The sequence below is a fragment of the Lepidochelys kempii genome, chromosome 4 (genome assembly GCF_965140265.1).
Source record: "Lepidochelys kempii isolate rLepKem1 chromosome 4, rLepKem1.hap2, whole genome shotgun sequence".
NCBI lineage: Eukaryota > Metazoa > Chordata > Testudines > Cheloniidae > Lepidochelys > Lepidochelys kempii.
The window spans coordinates 120520244-120533638 of NC_133259.1; the positions used below are offsets into that span (position 1 = coordinate 120520244).

General features: G+C 47.0%; 1 protein-coding gene across 1 annotated transcript in view; it reads right to left on the reverse strand.

The window, feature by feature from the left end:
* Positions 1-13395, reverse strand: part of HGFAC (HGF activator) — a 69188-nt gene that overhangs the window by 24762 nt on the left and 31031 nt on the right. Inside the window, exons 6-7 of the mRNA XM_073340141.1 lie at positions 12253-12384; positions 10553-10663 (exon numbers count right to left, since the gene is read on the reverse strand). Of these exons, the coding sequence (XP_073196242.1) occupies positions 10553-10663; positions 12253-12384 (243 nt within the window). The remainder of the gene's footprint in view (positions 1-10552; positions 10664-12252; positions 12385-13395) is intronic.

Below are 13395 nucleotides of genomic sequence, written 5' to 3' on the forward strand. Positions count from 1 at the left end.
TCAGCACCTAAATACTTTTTAAAATCTGGCTCTAAATCAATTTGCTCAGATTCTCTTGCCTATTAAGTCAATTCACACACACCCACATACTAAATCTATTGACTCTTCTCCTCCCACCTAGTCAGTCTATTCACACCGCCTACTAAATCAGTTAATCTGCATCCTCCTCTACATTAAATCAATTCACACACACCTTCCTGTATATTAAATAATTCCCCCCCTCCCCTGCCGCCGCCCCGGCCTGCTCACTCAATTCACTCACACCTATTAGCTCAGCAGTCCCCTGGCCAGTCAGTTCACCTATTGGTTTGCACTCAGCTCATATTTAGAAGAATTTCTTCACAACCATAAAAGTATAAGAATTTTTTTAAAAGTAAAGTTCAGCTTCTTAACTTGGTCCAGCTTGTGACCAGCCTAGGAGCTGCCATGGACAGCCATAAACTCTGTAAGGACCTGGGTTGTGTTCTGTTTGGAAAGGCACATCCAGCCATATGAAATCCAGAGAGGTTTGGGTTTATGAGAAGCTGTAGTTTTCAGTAAGGTCAGTTGTGTTCAGAGAATACAGAAAAGCTTTTTTTGCTTTTCGTTTAAATAGCTACTGAGCTACAGTATCCAGACACAGCAGGGGTGGTTTTCTTGCTGCTTATCATCATCATAATTTGTTATCTATATAACAGTATCACCCATAATATGCTAGTTGCTGTACAGACATCCAGGAACGCACAGTCCCTGCCTCAAAGAGCTTACAATGGAAAAGGAGGAACAGATGAAAATGGCAGGGAGAGGAGCTGAAAGACATAGAAGCTAAGTCTGGGCCCTTTCTGCACATCTCTAACACAAATTATATGAGGAATCCCTGCTCATGATTCCCTGATTCCATAGCTAAGGATGAGTTTTGCACCAAAAACAGGGATTCACAGTTTTGTCATATATGAAAACAGTGTATCCTCTCCAAAATTACAGCACTCACACGCTGAATAAGAATGATTTTTCTGAGAATTTTCAAGTAAATTGGGTAATTATTTTATTAGTTAAAATTAATTGCAAAAGGGTCCTTTAAGAATTTCAGCACCCAGGCTCAGACTGTTTCTTTTTCTTGAATTATCTTAATTATGGATCAGCACGGGTGCTTCAAACTTCTCTTATAGTTAAACTCACTGAAATCTTATGCTACATTTGAAGGTGGTTGTTTTTTTTTTAAATGATGGACATTTTTTCTTTATTCCTCATAACTGAAAGTGTCTTCTTTAGCAAGGCTGCCAAATTATGTTCTGTGGCAAAAAATTCCACATAGAACTTCTCTCTTTCAAAGTGGCTACCATCTCTCATCCATCTCAGTGGGGCTGAGGTTGTAACTTGTCAGCAGTTAGAAGCCCTTCTCAAAATAGCAACCTATCTCCAACAGTTCTCAGAAGGTCTGTTCTTAACAAAGATGGCTGTTGGGTTCACTCTCACTGAAAACAGTTGGAGTCAGTGGCCATTTGAAAGAGGGCCCTACCTGAGGGCAGTTATGGCCTCAAGTCTACTGAAAACAATGGGAAATGGAAGCCATTTTGAAAACTGGTAATTTTTCAGGAGTTTCTCTGAAGATTTTTATCCTCAAGCTTCTACTGACAGACAAACTTTCAGTTAGGAAAATTAATGGCAAAAATTATCATTAATCTTAAATATTTATTTTCAAATGCTACATGTTGCACCAGATCTACTCAACAGAGAGGGTATGTGTAGGGAAACATGGGATGCAAAAGGCAGGGGGGAAACTACAGTATGTATGTGTGTAGTCAGGGAGAGCAAAGAGAGGGAAAAACTGGCAGGTATATGCAGGGGAATGTGAAGTACAGCAGAGGTTGGAGATTTGGAGGGCAGAGAGGTGTAGGAAGGAACACAAGGTTCAGGGAATTTGGAGGAGAGAAGGTCAAGGGAACCTGGACTGTACACTGGCTGATTTGAACTGCTCTGGGCATTCAAACAACCTCAAACCCTGCGCTATAGTGGTACACGAGAAGGGAATGGGGAAAAGCGAAAAAAAATGTAAACTCTTTTTTAAAACTGAGTTCCAGGTTATCTGGGATCACAAACACCAAAATGCCTTAATCATGATCGTGTTGTTATTGTATGGTATATTCCTGTAGCGGTGGTAGGTTATTATCATTAGTTTAGTCTGTATACATTCTGGCAAAGAGCTTTTCATTTTTAAACATGTTTTCACAGCCCTGACAGATAAGCTGGATCTCTCCTTTCACATTTTGTGCGTGGGTTTTATGTATCCGCATGCAGATGGCTCACAGGCAGCTAAAGTCATTTGTTTAGCAGGCCAAGTGTTTGTTTTATTATTTTCAAGTAAGCAATCAACACCTGTTTATTTCTTGCTCTAAACAAGTCAGACACACACCAGTAGTATAGCGACACTACAGTAATCTTGGGTCTCATAATAAAGGCCGTACTGCATACACATTTATGAAGTCACCTTTCAGCTTTGAGCCTTGGAAGTTGCCAACTAAAAGGGAACCTTAACACTGTCCCTGTTAGGACTCCATTTTGCCATCAGAGAGTTATGGAGTCACACTGCCTCTGAAGGAACTCTGTGAGGGATTGTGTCGTCACTCCCAGGGCTCCAGTAAATGCAAGTGGCGTATACTGCCCCAGTCAGAACCATGTTGCATGTTCCCATTTCCTTGGCCAGCCAGCACCAACTGACCTGAGTGGAGGAAGGGCTGGGAGATGACCCTTTGGGGTGGATGTCCTACAGAGTCAGCTAAGAACCCTGGAGGACTTTCCCCTTTTGCAAGTTTTTTTAATGTTTTTCTAAACTTTTTCATTGCATTCCTTGATAATGCGAATGGCTCGTAGTGATACAGTTTAACAGGACTAGCCACTGATACCACATAGCCCCTGATAAGCCTTCCCCTCCTGCAAAGTTAATATTGGAGGGTCAGAGAGAGAGCTGATTCCCAATCACAGTACTCAGGCGCTTGCCTCCTATCTTCCCTAGTTGAACTTCCACCGACCCCTCAACTCCTGAGTTCTTCATCTTCCTTCTAAGTGATACAGCCTAACAAAGCCATTTCTAGAAGCACTACACACTTCTCTCACTGCAGAACCCCTCAAAACCAATGACTAAATCCTGAAGATCCTGCTTTAATCTTCCCCTGCTTGTTGCACTTCTCACACGCGACAGCCATAAAATATCACTCTTACTTTCCTTCAGGATGCTGCCAGGAAAAAACGGTTACTCACTTTCTCGTAACTAGAAAAGGAGGACTTGTGGCACCTTAGAGATTAACCAATTTATTTGAGCATAAGCTTTTGTGAGCTGTATAAATTGGTTAGTCTCTAAGGTGCCACAAGTACTCCTTTTCTTTTTGCGAATACAGACTAACACAGCTGCTACTCTCAAACCTGTCAATTTCTCGTAACTGTTGTTCTTCGAGATGTGTTGCTCACATCCATGCCAGTTAGGTGTGTGCATGCCACATGCACAGTCGTTTGAAAGCTTTTCCTTTAGCAGAACCTGTTGGGTCAGCTGTTGAGCCTCCTGGAGTGGCGGTGGCATGGCAGTGAATATATGACCCTGCTGATCTGGCGCAATACTCACTGCCTTCTTACCAGCTACTCCGACAGAGAGGAAGACGGGCGGGTCTGGAATAGACATGAGCAACACATCTCGAAGAACAGTTACGAGTGCTTGTTCATGTCGATTCCAGGTAGGTGACTCCCAAGCCCAACCCCGGAGTGGGGTCGGAGTTATGAAATCGCTGAATGCTGCATCGTCTCGAGCATGCTGGGTAATGGCATAATGAGAGATAAAAGTGTGAACTGAGGACCACATTGCCGCCTTGCAGATTTTTATACTGGGACCTGGGCCAGGAATGCTGCCGACGAGGCCTGCAACCTTGTGGAATGGGCAGTTAGTGCCAGAGCTGGAACTTTGGCTAGCTTGTAGCACGTCCAGGTATCCATGACGAAATCCTTTGTGACAAGACCGGGAGTCCTTTCATCTGGTCTGCTACCACCACGAAAAGCTGGTTTGATTTACAGAATGGCTTAGTGCGTTCAATGTAAAAGACCAGCACTTGGCGAAAGTCCAGTGAGTGAAGCCTCTGTTCTTGGCTACTCGCATGAGGCTTAGGGTAAAAGACATGTAGAAAAATGTCCTGGTTAGAGTGGAATTGGGACACAACCTTTGGAAGGAGGGCAGGGTGAGGCCTAAGTTGGACCTTGTCCCTAAAGAAAACCCTGTAGGGAGGGTCAGAGGTGAGGCCTTTTTGCGCCGAAACCCTCCTCGCTGAAGTAATGGCGACTAGGAAGGCCACCTTCCATGACAAGTAGATGAGCAAGCAAGTCGCCAGTGGTTCAAACAAGGGCCCCATTAGTCTGGAAAGGACCAGGTTGAGATCTCACTCTGGGATTGGCTGTCTAACCTGTGGGTACAGCCTTTCCAGACCCTTAAGGAAACGGCCAATCATGGGGGTGGCGAAGACGGAACGTCCAGCCATTCCCAGGTGGAAGGCAGAGATAGCTGCCAAATGCACCTTGATGGATGATGCTGCCAGACCCTGCTGATTCAAGTGCAGTAGGTATCCCAGGATAAGCGGTATGGGAGCCTGCACTGGGGGGTGTGGCTCTGAGCACACCAGATGGTGAACACTTTCCACTTGGCCAGGTACGTGGCTCTGGTGGAGGGTTTCCTACTACCAAGCAGGACCTCCCTAACCAGCTCGGAGCACATGAGTTCCAAGGGGTTTAGCCATGAAGCTTCCAAGCCGTGAGGTGAAGGGACTGGAGGTCGGAGTGGTGAAGGTGACTTTGGTCCTGGGTAATCGGGTCTGGGACCAAGGACAAAGCGATCAGGGCGACCACCAACAGCTCCAGTAGCATGGTGTACCAGTGTTGCTGAGGCCACACCGATGCCACCAGTATGACCACTGCCTTGTCACTGCAGATCTTGAGCAGGATCTTGTGCACAAGTGGGAACACGTACAGCAGATGTTCCATCCAGGGGAGGAGAAATGCATCTGCAAGAGAGCCCGGACTGTGATTCCAGAAGGAGCAGAATTGCGGGTACTTCCTGTTGCCTCATCTTGTAAATAAGTCAATCTGAGGACCTCCCCACCCCTGGAGAAAACTGTGTATCGCGTCTGGGCGGAAGGACCACTCGTGGTTGTGGAAGCATCTGCTGAGGTAATCTGCCAACTCTTTCTGGGAACCTGGGTGGTAGGACACTTCCAGGTGAATGGAGTGGGCTATGCAGAACTCCCACAGCTTGAGGGCTTCCCGAAACAGGGGAGAGGAACGGGCTCCACTCTGCTTATTTATGTAAAACATCACAGTTGTGTTGTCCATCGTGACTCTCACACACTTCCCTTGAAGATGAGCTTGGAAGGTTTGGCATGCTCATCAGACTGCCCTCAACTTCTTGATGTTGATGTGGAGTGAGAGCTCATCTTGAGACCAGAGACCCTGCGTTTGAAGGCCTCCTAGGTGAACACCCCATCCCAGCACTGACACGTCCATTGCCAGAGACAGAGAGTGCTGGAGTCTGTGGAAGGGGACTCCCTCACACACCTCCTGCGGGTTGAGCCACCAGCGGAGGGACTCTAGGACCTGAACTGGAACGGTGAGCACTGTGTCCAGGTTGTCACACCCCCGACGGTAGGCCGACACTAGCCAAGCTTGGAGAGGTCTGAGCTGCAGCCTGGCATGCTGTACCACGTAAGTGCATGCTGCCATGTGGCCGAGTAGCCTCAGACAGTCCCTTGCTGTGGTGATAGGGTACCATCCGAGGCCTTGTATGATGTCCATCATTGCTTGGAAACGAGCCTCTGGCAGGAACGCCCTGGCCTGGCACAAGTCCAACACTGCCATGATAAACTCTATCCTTTGAGTTGGTAACATGGTTGACTTATTCTCGTTGAGGAGGAGACCCAACCTGTCAAAGGTGGATCTCACAAAGTGGACCTGTGCTTCCACTTGGTCCCTGGACTGTCCTCTGAACAGCCAGTCACTGAGGTAAGGGTATACCTGCACCTGCAGAATGGGAGAGAATATCCCACTTCTACTGGGCAAAGGACCCAGCAGTCTGATGTTATTTGTGACTAAGCACAGTAGAAGTGGGACAGACGGTTCAGGAAACAGGGATAAGGATCCGGTCTGTAGGCTGGTGCATCATCCCCAGATGCACCTTCAAAAGGCCTGCTGATGATGAAGGGCATGCCTGGCCCTGGCCTTGGCTAGGCAGGGGCTGGGAAGTCTTGCGCCCACCATTCCTGCCACGCTTCCTAGAGAAGTCCTGCCTAGGTCAGGGAGGGTAAAAACGCTGCACAGGCTGCGGCTTAAAATGTTTGCGCTGAATGGCCGGGGTGTGAACCCCCAGCGACTTGAGCGTGGCCCATGAATCCTTAAGCCTGGAGTCAATTTGCTCCGCAAATAGGCCAGCGCCATCAAACAGCAGGTCCTGTAAGGTCTGTTGCACCTCTAGGGGAAGCACAGAGGCCTGGAGCCATGAGCTTCACCTCATGACAATTCCTGAGGACAAGGTGCGCTCAGCCGAGTCTGCAGCATCCAGTGAGGCCTGTAAAGAGGTCCGTGCCACTGCCTTGCCCTCGTTGACAATTGCCCCAAACTCTTCCCTGGACTCCATGGGCATTAGCTCCTTGAACTTTAACATAGAGTTCTAGGAATTAAAGTTATATCTACTCAGGATTGCCTGTTGGTTGGCAATCCTGAGCTGGAATCCTCCAGTCGAGTATACCTTCTGGCCAAAAAGGTCCAACTTTTTAGAGTCCTTAGACTTGGGAGTCAGACACTGCTGCCCCTGTCTCTCATGCTTATTCACCGCAGCCACCACCAACGAACAGGGCTGCGGGTGCGTGTAGAGGTACTCATACCCCTCAGAGGGGACGAAGTACTTCCTCTCGATTCCCTTCGCTCTTGGAGGAATGGAGGCGGGGGTCTGCCACAGGGTCTTGGTGGTGGCCTGAATAGTTTTAATGAGGGGCAATGCTGCCCTCGATGGCCCTTCCGGAGCCAGGATGTTTACCATTGGGTCCTCCAGCTCGACCACCTCCTCAGCCTGCAGCCCCACGTTGCACACCACCCTGCGCAGCAGGTCCTGATGCGCCCGACTGTCTGCTGGGGGTGGTCCGGAGGAGGAGGTCTCTGCAACCACCTCGTCCGGGGAGGACGCCGCCGACACCGATGCCAGTGCAAGCACAGGGTCCGCTTGTCCCTCTGGGTCCCTGGGAGCATCCTGTACGGCTTCAGGCTCCACGCTGGCCACTGCAGGGATGGTGCCGGTGGTGGGGACAGGATCCAGGGGCAGCTGTGCAACTCGCACCGGTGTCATCTCGGTGCCGCGAGGAGTGGGATGACTCTCCAATGCTCTCACCACCAAGTGAGAGCCCCTAGAGTGAGTGCCCTGGGCTTGGTGGTAGGCCCATGGGGTCCAGAAGGGCCATTGCCCACACCCACTTCCAGCCGGTGGCGGTGTGACCTGTGTCGACTACAGTGAGAGTAATGAGACTCTGCCTCCAAGTCCAATGACAAGAACCTGGAACGTGAAGGTCAGGTCGGTGCAAATCAGAGCTGCACCGGGAATCGGTGCTGTGAGGCTGGGGAGTGGTGCCGTGAAGTGGAGTGTACTGCAATGTAGAGCAGTACCATGATGTAGAGCAGTGCCACGACGAGCGATGCCAAAACTGGGATCGATGCCGCGATGGGGAACGGTGCCGTGACGGAGAGCAGTGCCATGGAGATGGAGTCGGGGACCGTCAAGGCGATCTCCGAATCAGCATTGCGGGCTTGCCTCTAGACAGTGTTGCATGCTGCAGCACCAGAGGCTTGTCCTGAGTGGCCGGGGTACATGGTGCCGTCATGGCGATTAAGTCCCGCGTGGCCTCAAAGGTGTCCAGGGTGGATGGCAACTCAACGTCCTCCACCTGACACTCTTGACCAGGAGAGTTCACCGGCACCGGCCTCGACGGCCCCCCTTGTGGGGCCGAAGTGAACAGTGCTGCCTTCTGGGCTGCCGGCACCGGGGGCTCCTCTCTAGGATGCACTTCAGTGGCACTATCCGAGGTGGAAGCTCTCAGTGTGGGGCAAGCGTCCCTGTCAATCTTCCTGTGCTGCTTCTGTGGCACCGGGGAGTGGGAACGGTGCCGCGTCGCCTCCATCTCTATGCCCAGAGTCCTTCCTTGGCCCCGCCTCGTGCATGGAAGCCGGAGCACTTCACACGGAGGAGCGCGGCACTGGATCCCACCGGTCAGAGGTTGGTTGTGGACGAAGAGCCACCTCCATCAGGAGCTATTTGAGATGAAAGTCCCGCTCCTTCTTCATCCTGGGACGGAACCCCTTGAAGATCTTGCACTGTTCCGTTCAGTGTGCCTGTCCCAGACACTTGAGACAAGAGTTGTGGGGGTCCCCCATTGGCACTGGCTTGTGGCAAGTTCCACAAGGTTTAAAGCCTTGGGATCAAGGCATGCCCCGAACCCCAAGGAGAAACAGAAAAGCTGGGGTGGGGGAAAAAAGCCCACTCCTACACCACTTACTCCTGAGGGAATTCTGCACACAATATTTTAAAATTCTGCAAAATTCTGCAAATTTTGTTTGTCAAATAAATGTGGAGGCTCCAGCATGGCATTGGGAAGCACAGGCCACAGGTTGCACAGAGGTGGAAGATCACTGTGCAACTCCCTGCCCCTGGGACGTGGACTCAGCGATGAGGCTGCACCCAACCCTGACACAGCGCAAGGACAGAGCCTGCCCTGCCCTTTTGTGCCAGGTGCACCAGGTATAGGCAGGCAGGCTCAGCAAGATCCAAGTATGGAGGGGTTCAGTGGGGGGGGATCCAGGTGTAGGCTGAGAGAGTTCTGGGTGGGGAAATCTGGGTACGGGCAGCTCAGTGGGGGATCTGTGTGTGGGGGTCATCTGGATGTACAGGGGCTTGTTGGGGGGGTTCTGGGTGCAATGGTAATGGAACTCTGCATGGGGGGTCCAGGTTGTGGCTCAGTGGGGGAGGGAGGGAAGGGCTTTAAGTCTGGAGGAGACAGTCTGAGAGGCCAGCTCCCCAGATACCTGGAAAGGAGAAAGAAAAATAAAAGGTGAAGGAATAATAAAAAAAAAAGACATTGGCTGAGAGGAAGATGGTCCCAAGGAGTAGTCCCTGGGAGGGAGAAAGAGTAGGAAAATCCAAGCTATTGTTCCTTTAAAGGCCTGGGACCAAGAGCATTGTTCATTGGGGTTATTAGTTCTACCTGGGAAGGGTCAAAGGACTAGTCAGATGATTATTTGGGTGAACAAAAAAGGAGGCTCCAAGTCCAGTGAAGGAGAGCTTGCTGAGAGAAAGAACTCAGTCAGGCCACAGTCCCCTGAAGGAGGGCTGTGAAAACCCTGAATTTAACGGGAGAGTTTATAGCCAGAACTGGAACCCCACATTCCTGAAATAGAGCAGCTTGGAGCCCCAAACCTAAGGTGGGGCCATAGGCAGGATCTTTTTAAGAACCAGACAATGTTTAATAAATTAAATCCCAAGAGAGAGGGAATGCTGTTTTAAAGACTCTAGGAGTGAATAAATTATTCCCAAAACAGAGAGAAACTGAGACTGAGGACTGCAATGGCATGACACACAGCAAGGGGGTATGCTCAGAGACTGCTACCCTCTTACAGACCCTTGCCATTGACTACAATGGACCCTAGATCAGTGTACAAGCCCTCTTAGCCAATGAGATGACAAGATTGGTGTGGTATGGCTGAAGACCTATTGTAATTTGCGTGCAAAAATTGCTGTATTTGAAAGATAGTCATTGAGTTTACTTGAAGAGATTTAGTGCACTTATAAAGTTTAAAAATATACATAATCCATGCAGCGACAAACTTCAAAACTCCCTAAGAAAGCTGCATCAAAAACTATGCACCTCTGAAGCTCAAACAAGAAGCAACAAAGCAATTACATGTCTAGATGCCAAGAGTCAGATTCTCCTCTCAGTTTTATTACTGTAATCAGGAGTATCAGTAGAGTTATACTTGTGTAAAACTGGCATAAGTGAAAAGAGAATCAGGTCTCGATGACTAAAAGGAAATGCATACACTTTTATTAGAGTCTATTCCTATTAACTATATATGACTGACAAATATGGGAAACTACCAGCGGTCTTGTTAAAACAGACATTTCTTTACTTCATGTGGGAACAATATAAGATACATGCTTTTCTGTGAAAGAATTTATGCTAACGTACATGCATTGAATCCCAAACATATGCTTGCAAACATATGCTTAACTTTATGTGCATAAATAATTTAATTAGAATATTCATGAGCATAAAGTTAAGGATGTGTGTTTACAGGATTGGGGCCTTGGTGAGGAATAATGCAATAGGTTTTATTCTGGAGGAATATGGTAAATGCCTTAGCCAGGAGGGAAGTTACTTATGCTACATGACTCTTCAGATGAATACTCTGCTACATGTTGAGTAGAATATGCAAGTAACAAATACCTGTTATCAGTCAGATGATCAATCAATAACATTTGTTCTCCCTGGCATATTGTTATACTTACCAATATTGCAATATTTTCCAACAAAGTTTTCTTTACAACCACAAATAGTTTTCCCAGTGAAGACAATCATTCTACAGGCACTGTCATGGAGGCAGGGATTACTGGTGCAACCTACAAACATAAATAGAAGATCAAATCCAATTAGTGTCCATAATGCAAGGATAAATTGTTGATAAATTGGAGAGGGTTCAGAAAAGGGTCACGAGAATGATTAAAGGATTAGAAAACGTGCCTTATAATGATAGACTCAAAGATCTCAATCTATTTAGCTTAACAAAGAGAAGTTTAAGGGGTGACTTGATTACAGTCTGTAAGTATCTACAAGAGGAACTAATATTTGATAATGGGCTCTTCATTCTAGCAGAGAAAGGTAAAACACCATCCAATGGCTGGAAGTTGAAGCTAGACAACTCAGACTGGAAATAAGGCATATATTTTTAACAGTGAGGACAATTAACCATTGGAATAATTTATCAAGGGTCGCAGATTCTCCATCACTAGCAATTTTTAAAATCAAGATTGGCTGGTTTTCTAAAAGATAACCTCTAAGATTTTTTTTCAGGGAAGTTTTATTGCCAGTGTTATACAGGAGGTCAATTAATCACAGTGATCCCTTCTGGCCTTGGAATCTCTCAATTCTACTTGCAGTACAAGAAAATGCAACACACTTAAACAAATATCACATCATATCTTGTTGGAATCATCATGAGAGGATGAAAGCAAGAAGAATGTAGAGATGTTCATCATGTTTACCATGGTGATAACATCTTAAGGCATCTCCTTCTCTGCCATATATACTTTTGGAATTGGTTTTCCCTTTTTTACTATTTCCACAGTGGTGCAGACCTTCAGCTAGTATAAATTGAGATAATTCTATTGAAGACAACAGAGCTATGCTGATTTGTATCAGTTGAGGATCTGGCTCACTGTTTACTTTTACCGTCAACATCAGTATAGCTTCCCCTCTGTTGCAAATATCGTTGCTTAACAAATAACAGTAATTATTATTACTACTGCTCATAATATGCTCCCCACTATTGCAAAAGTTTTTAGAAAGCAGTATAATACTTTATAATAAACAAACAGGGATGGAGCTTGGTGTAGTTAGAGCACGTGACTGGCAATCAGGATTCCTATGGTCAAAGTTATGCCAGCAATGATTTTGGCTCCTGGGCACATTCCCAGCTCTACCATGGACTTACTATGTGAGCTTGGAAAGTCACTTAACTTCTGTGTCTCAGTTTCCACCCCTGTAAAGTGGGGGTGACAATATTTACCTAATTATAAATTTGTGAAGCTTAATTAATATTTGTAAATTGCTTTGAGATTCTAGGATAAAGGTGTAATTTTATTATTATTCTTTAATCTATTGTTTATTCTTATGGGCCCCACTTTAGGATCACATCCCTGTTCCTGAAAGCACTTAAGTGTGTTCTTAAAATAAAACACATGCTTAAGTCCATCCTTATTCAGGAAAGCACTTAAGCACATGCTCACGGGCTGAATCAGGTCCATTATCCATACGTGGAAGGAAAAATATTTTTTTCTTTCTGGATGTGTGTGTTGCAAAAGCCCGGTCCCTATGTAGAATACTGTAGCACAGGGTTTTAGCATCACTGTTTGTATTTAGCCCACTACATGCAGATATATATACACTGAGAACAAAATAATGTTTATGCTATGACAGCACAGAGTAATACTTGTGTAGCGTGTGTTTTGGCATTCAATTCGGCTGTTAACACACATGCATTCTTCCACTACTCCTTTATGGATTCTTGCCCAACTTTCGCCAGTGTCAAAGTACTCATAGCGACTGTCATCAAAACACTTCCCTAAAATAAAACAAAAAAAGATTTCTAAGGTCTGTTACAAAGAATGATACCAAATGATTTGTTATGCCCTAATCATCCCTTTTCTTATTAACTAGCCACGTGTTATTTGAAAGTATGGCCTAGATCCACAAAGATTTAAATCCCAGTTTTAGGTACCACTGCGATCCACAAAACCCCTGCTTGGCTGCCAGCTAGCCCTGTAGGCACGTACACTCACTCGCCCACCTCAATTTTTACTTTAAAAGTCCTCTGATCAATTAAGTTTCTGCCTCAGTTCATGCACACTGCTGCCTCATTCTAAGTACCTGAACACTTATCTCCCACCTTGTCCTCAAATGTGATTCACAAATAAGAGGAAGATAGGTGTTTGCTTGCCTCTCTTGCCTGTGGAGTCCGATCCAGGAGGCATGCTCTGATCACACCTACCAGACTGGGGCCCATTCAAAATCTGGTGAGAGAAGGAGCCACCATCAGTGCCCACCATTTAGCTTTTAGCCCAGTGGTTAGGCCACTCGCCTGGGATGTGGGAGACCCTCCGTTCAATCCCTACCTCTGCCTGATGAGGAGAGAGGATTTGAACAGGGGTCTTCCACACCTCCCAGGAAAGTACGCTAACCTCTGAGCTCTGGGCATTCTAATAGGGGTCTCCCTCAATCTCTCCTGTTGTAGCTGTTTCATTTTGGATAAATAATTAAAGAGTGATTGGAGCAGGGGGGCTGGATGCTGGATCTCCCATTTCCTAGGTGGATGTCCCAACCACCAGGCTATGGAGACATTCTCACATGCTCTCTTTGGCCCAATGACTCTTCAATTAATTACCCACAGTGGAACAGCTTCAACAGGAAAGTTTGAGAGAGCCCCATATCAGAATATCCCGTAGTTCAGCAGACAGGGCACACTCCGGAGAGGTTCAAATCCACTCTGCCCATCAGAATTGAACCTGGCTCTCACGCATCCTAAGTGAGTGCTCTACCCTCCTCCTCCAGTTATTTTGTGTATAGTGAGGCAGGC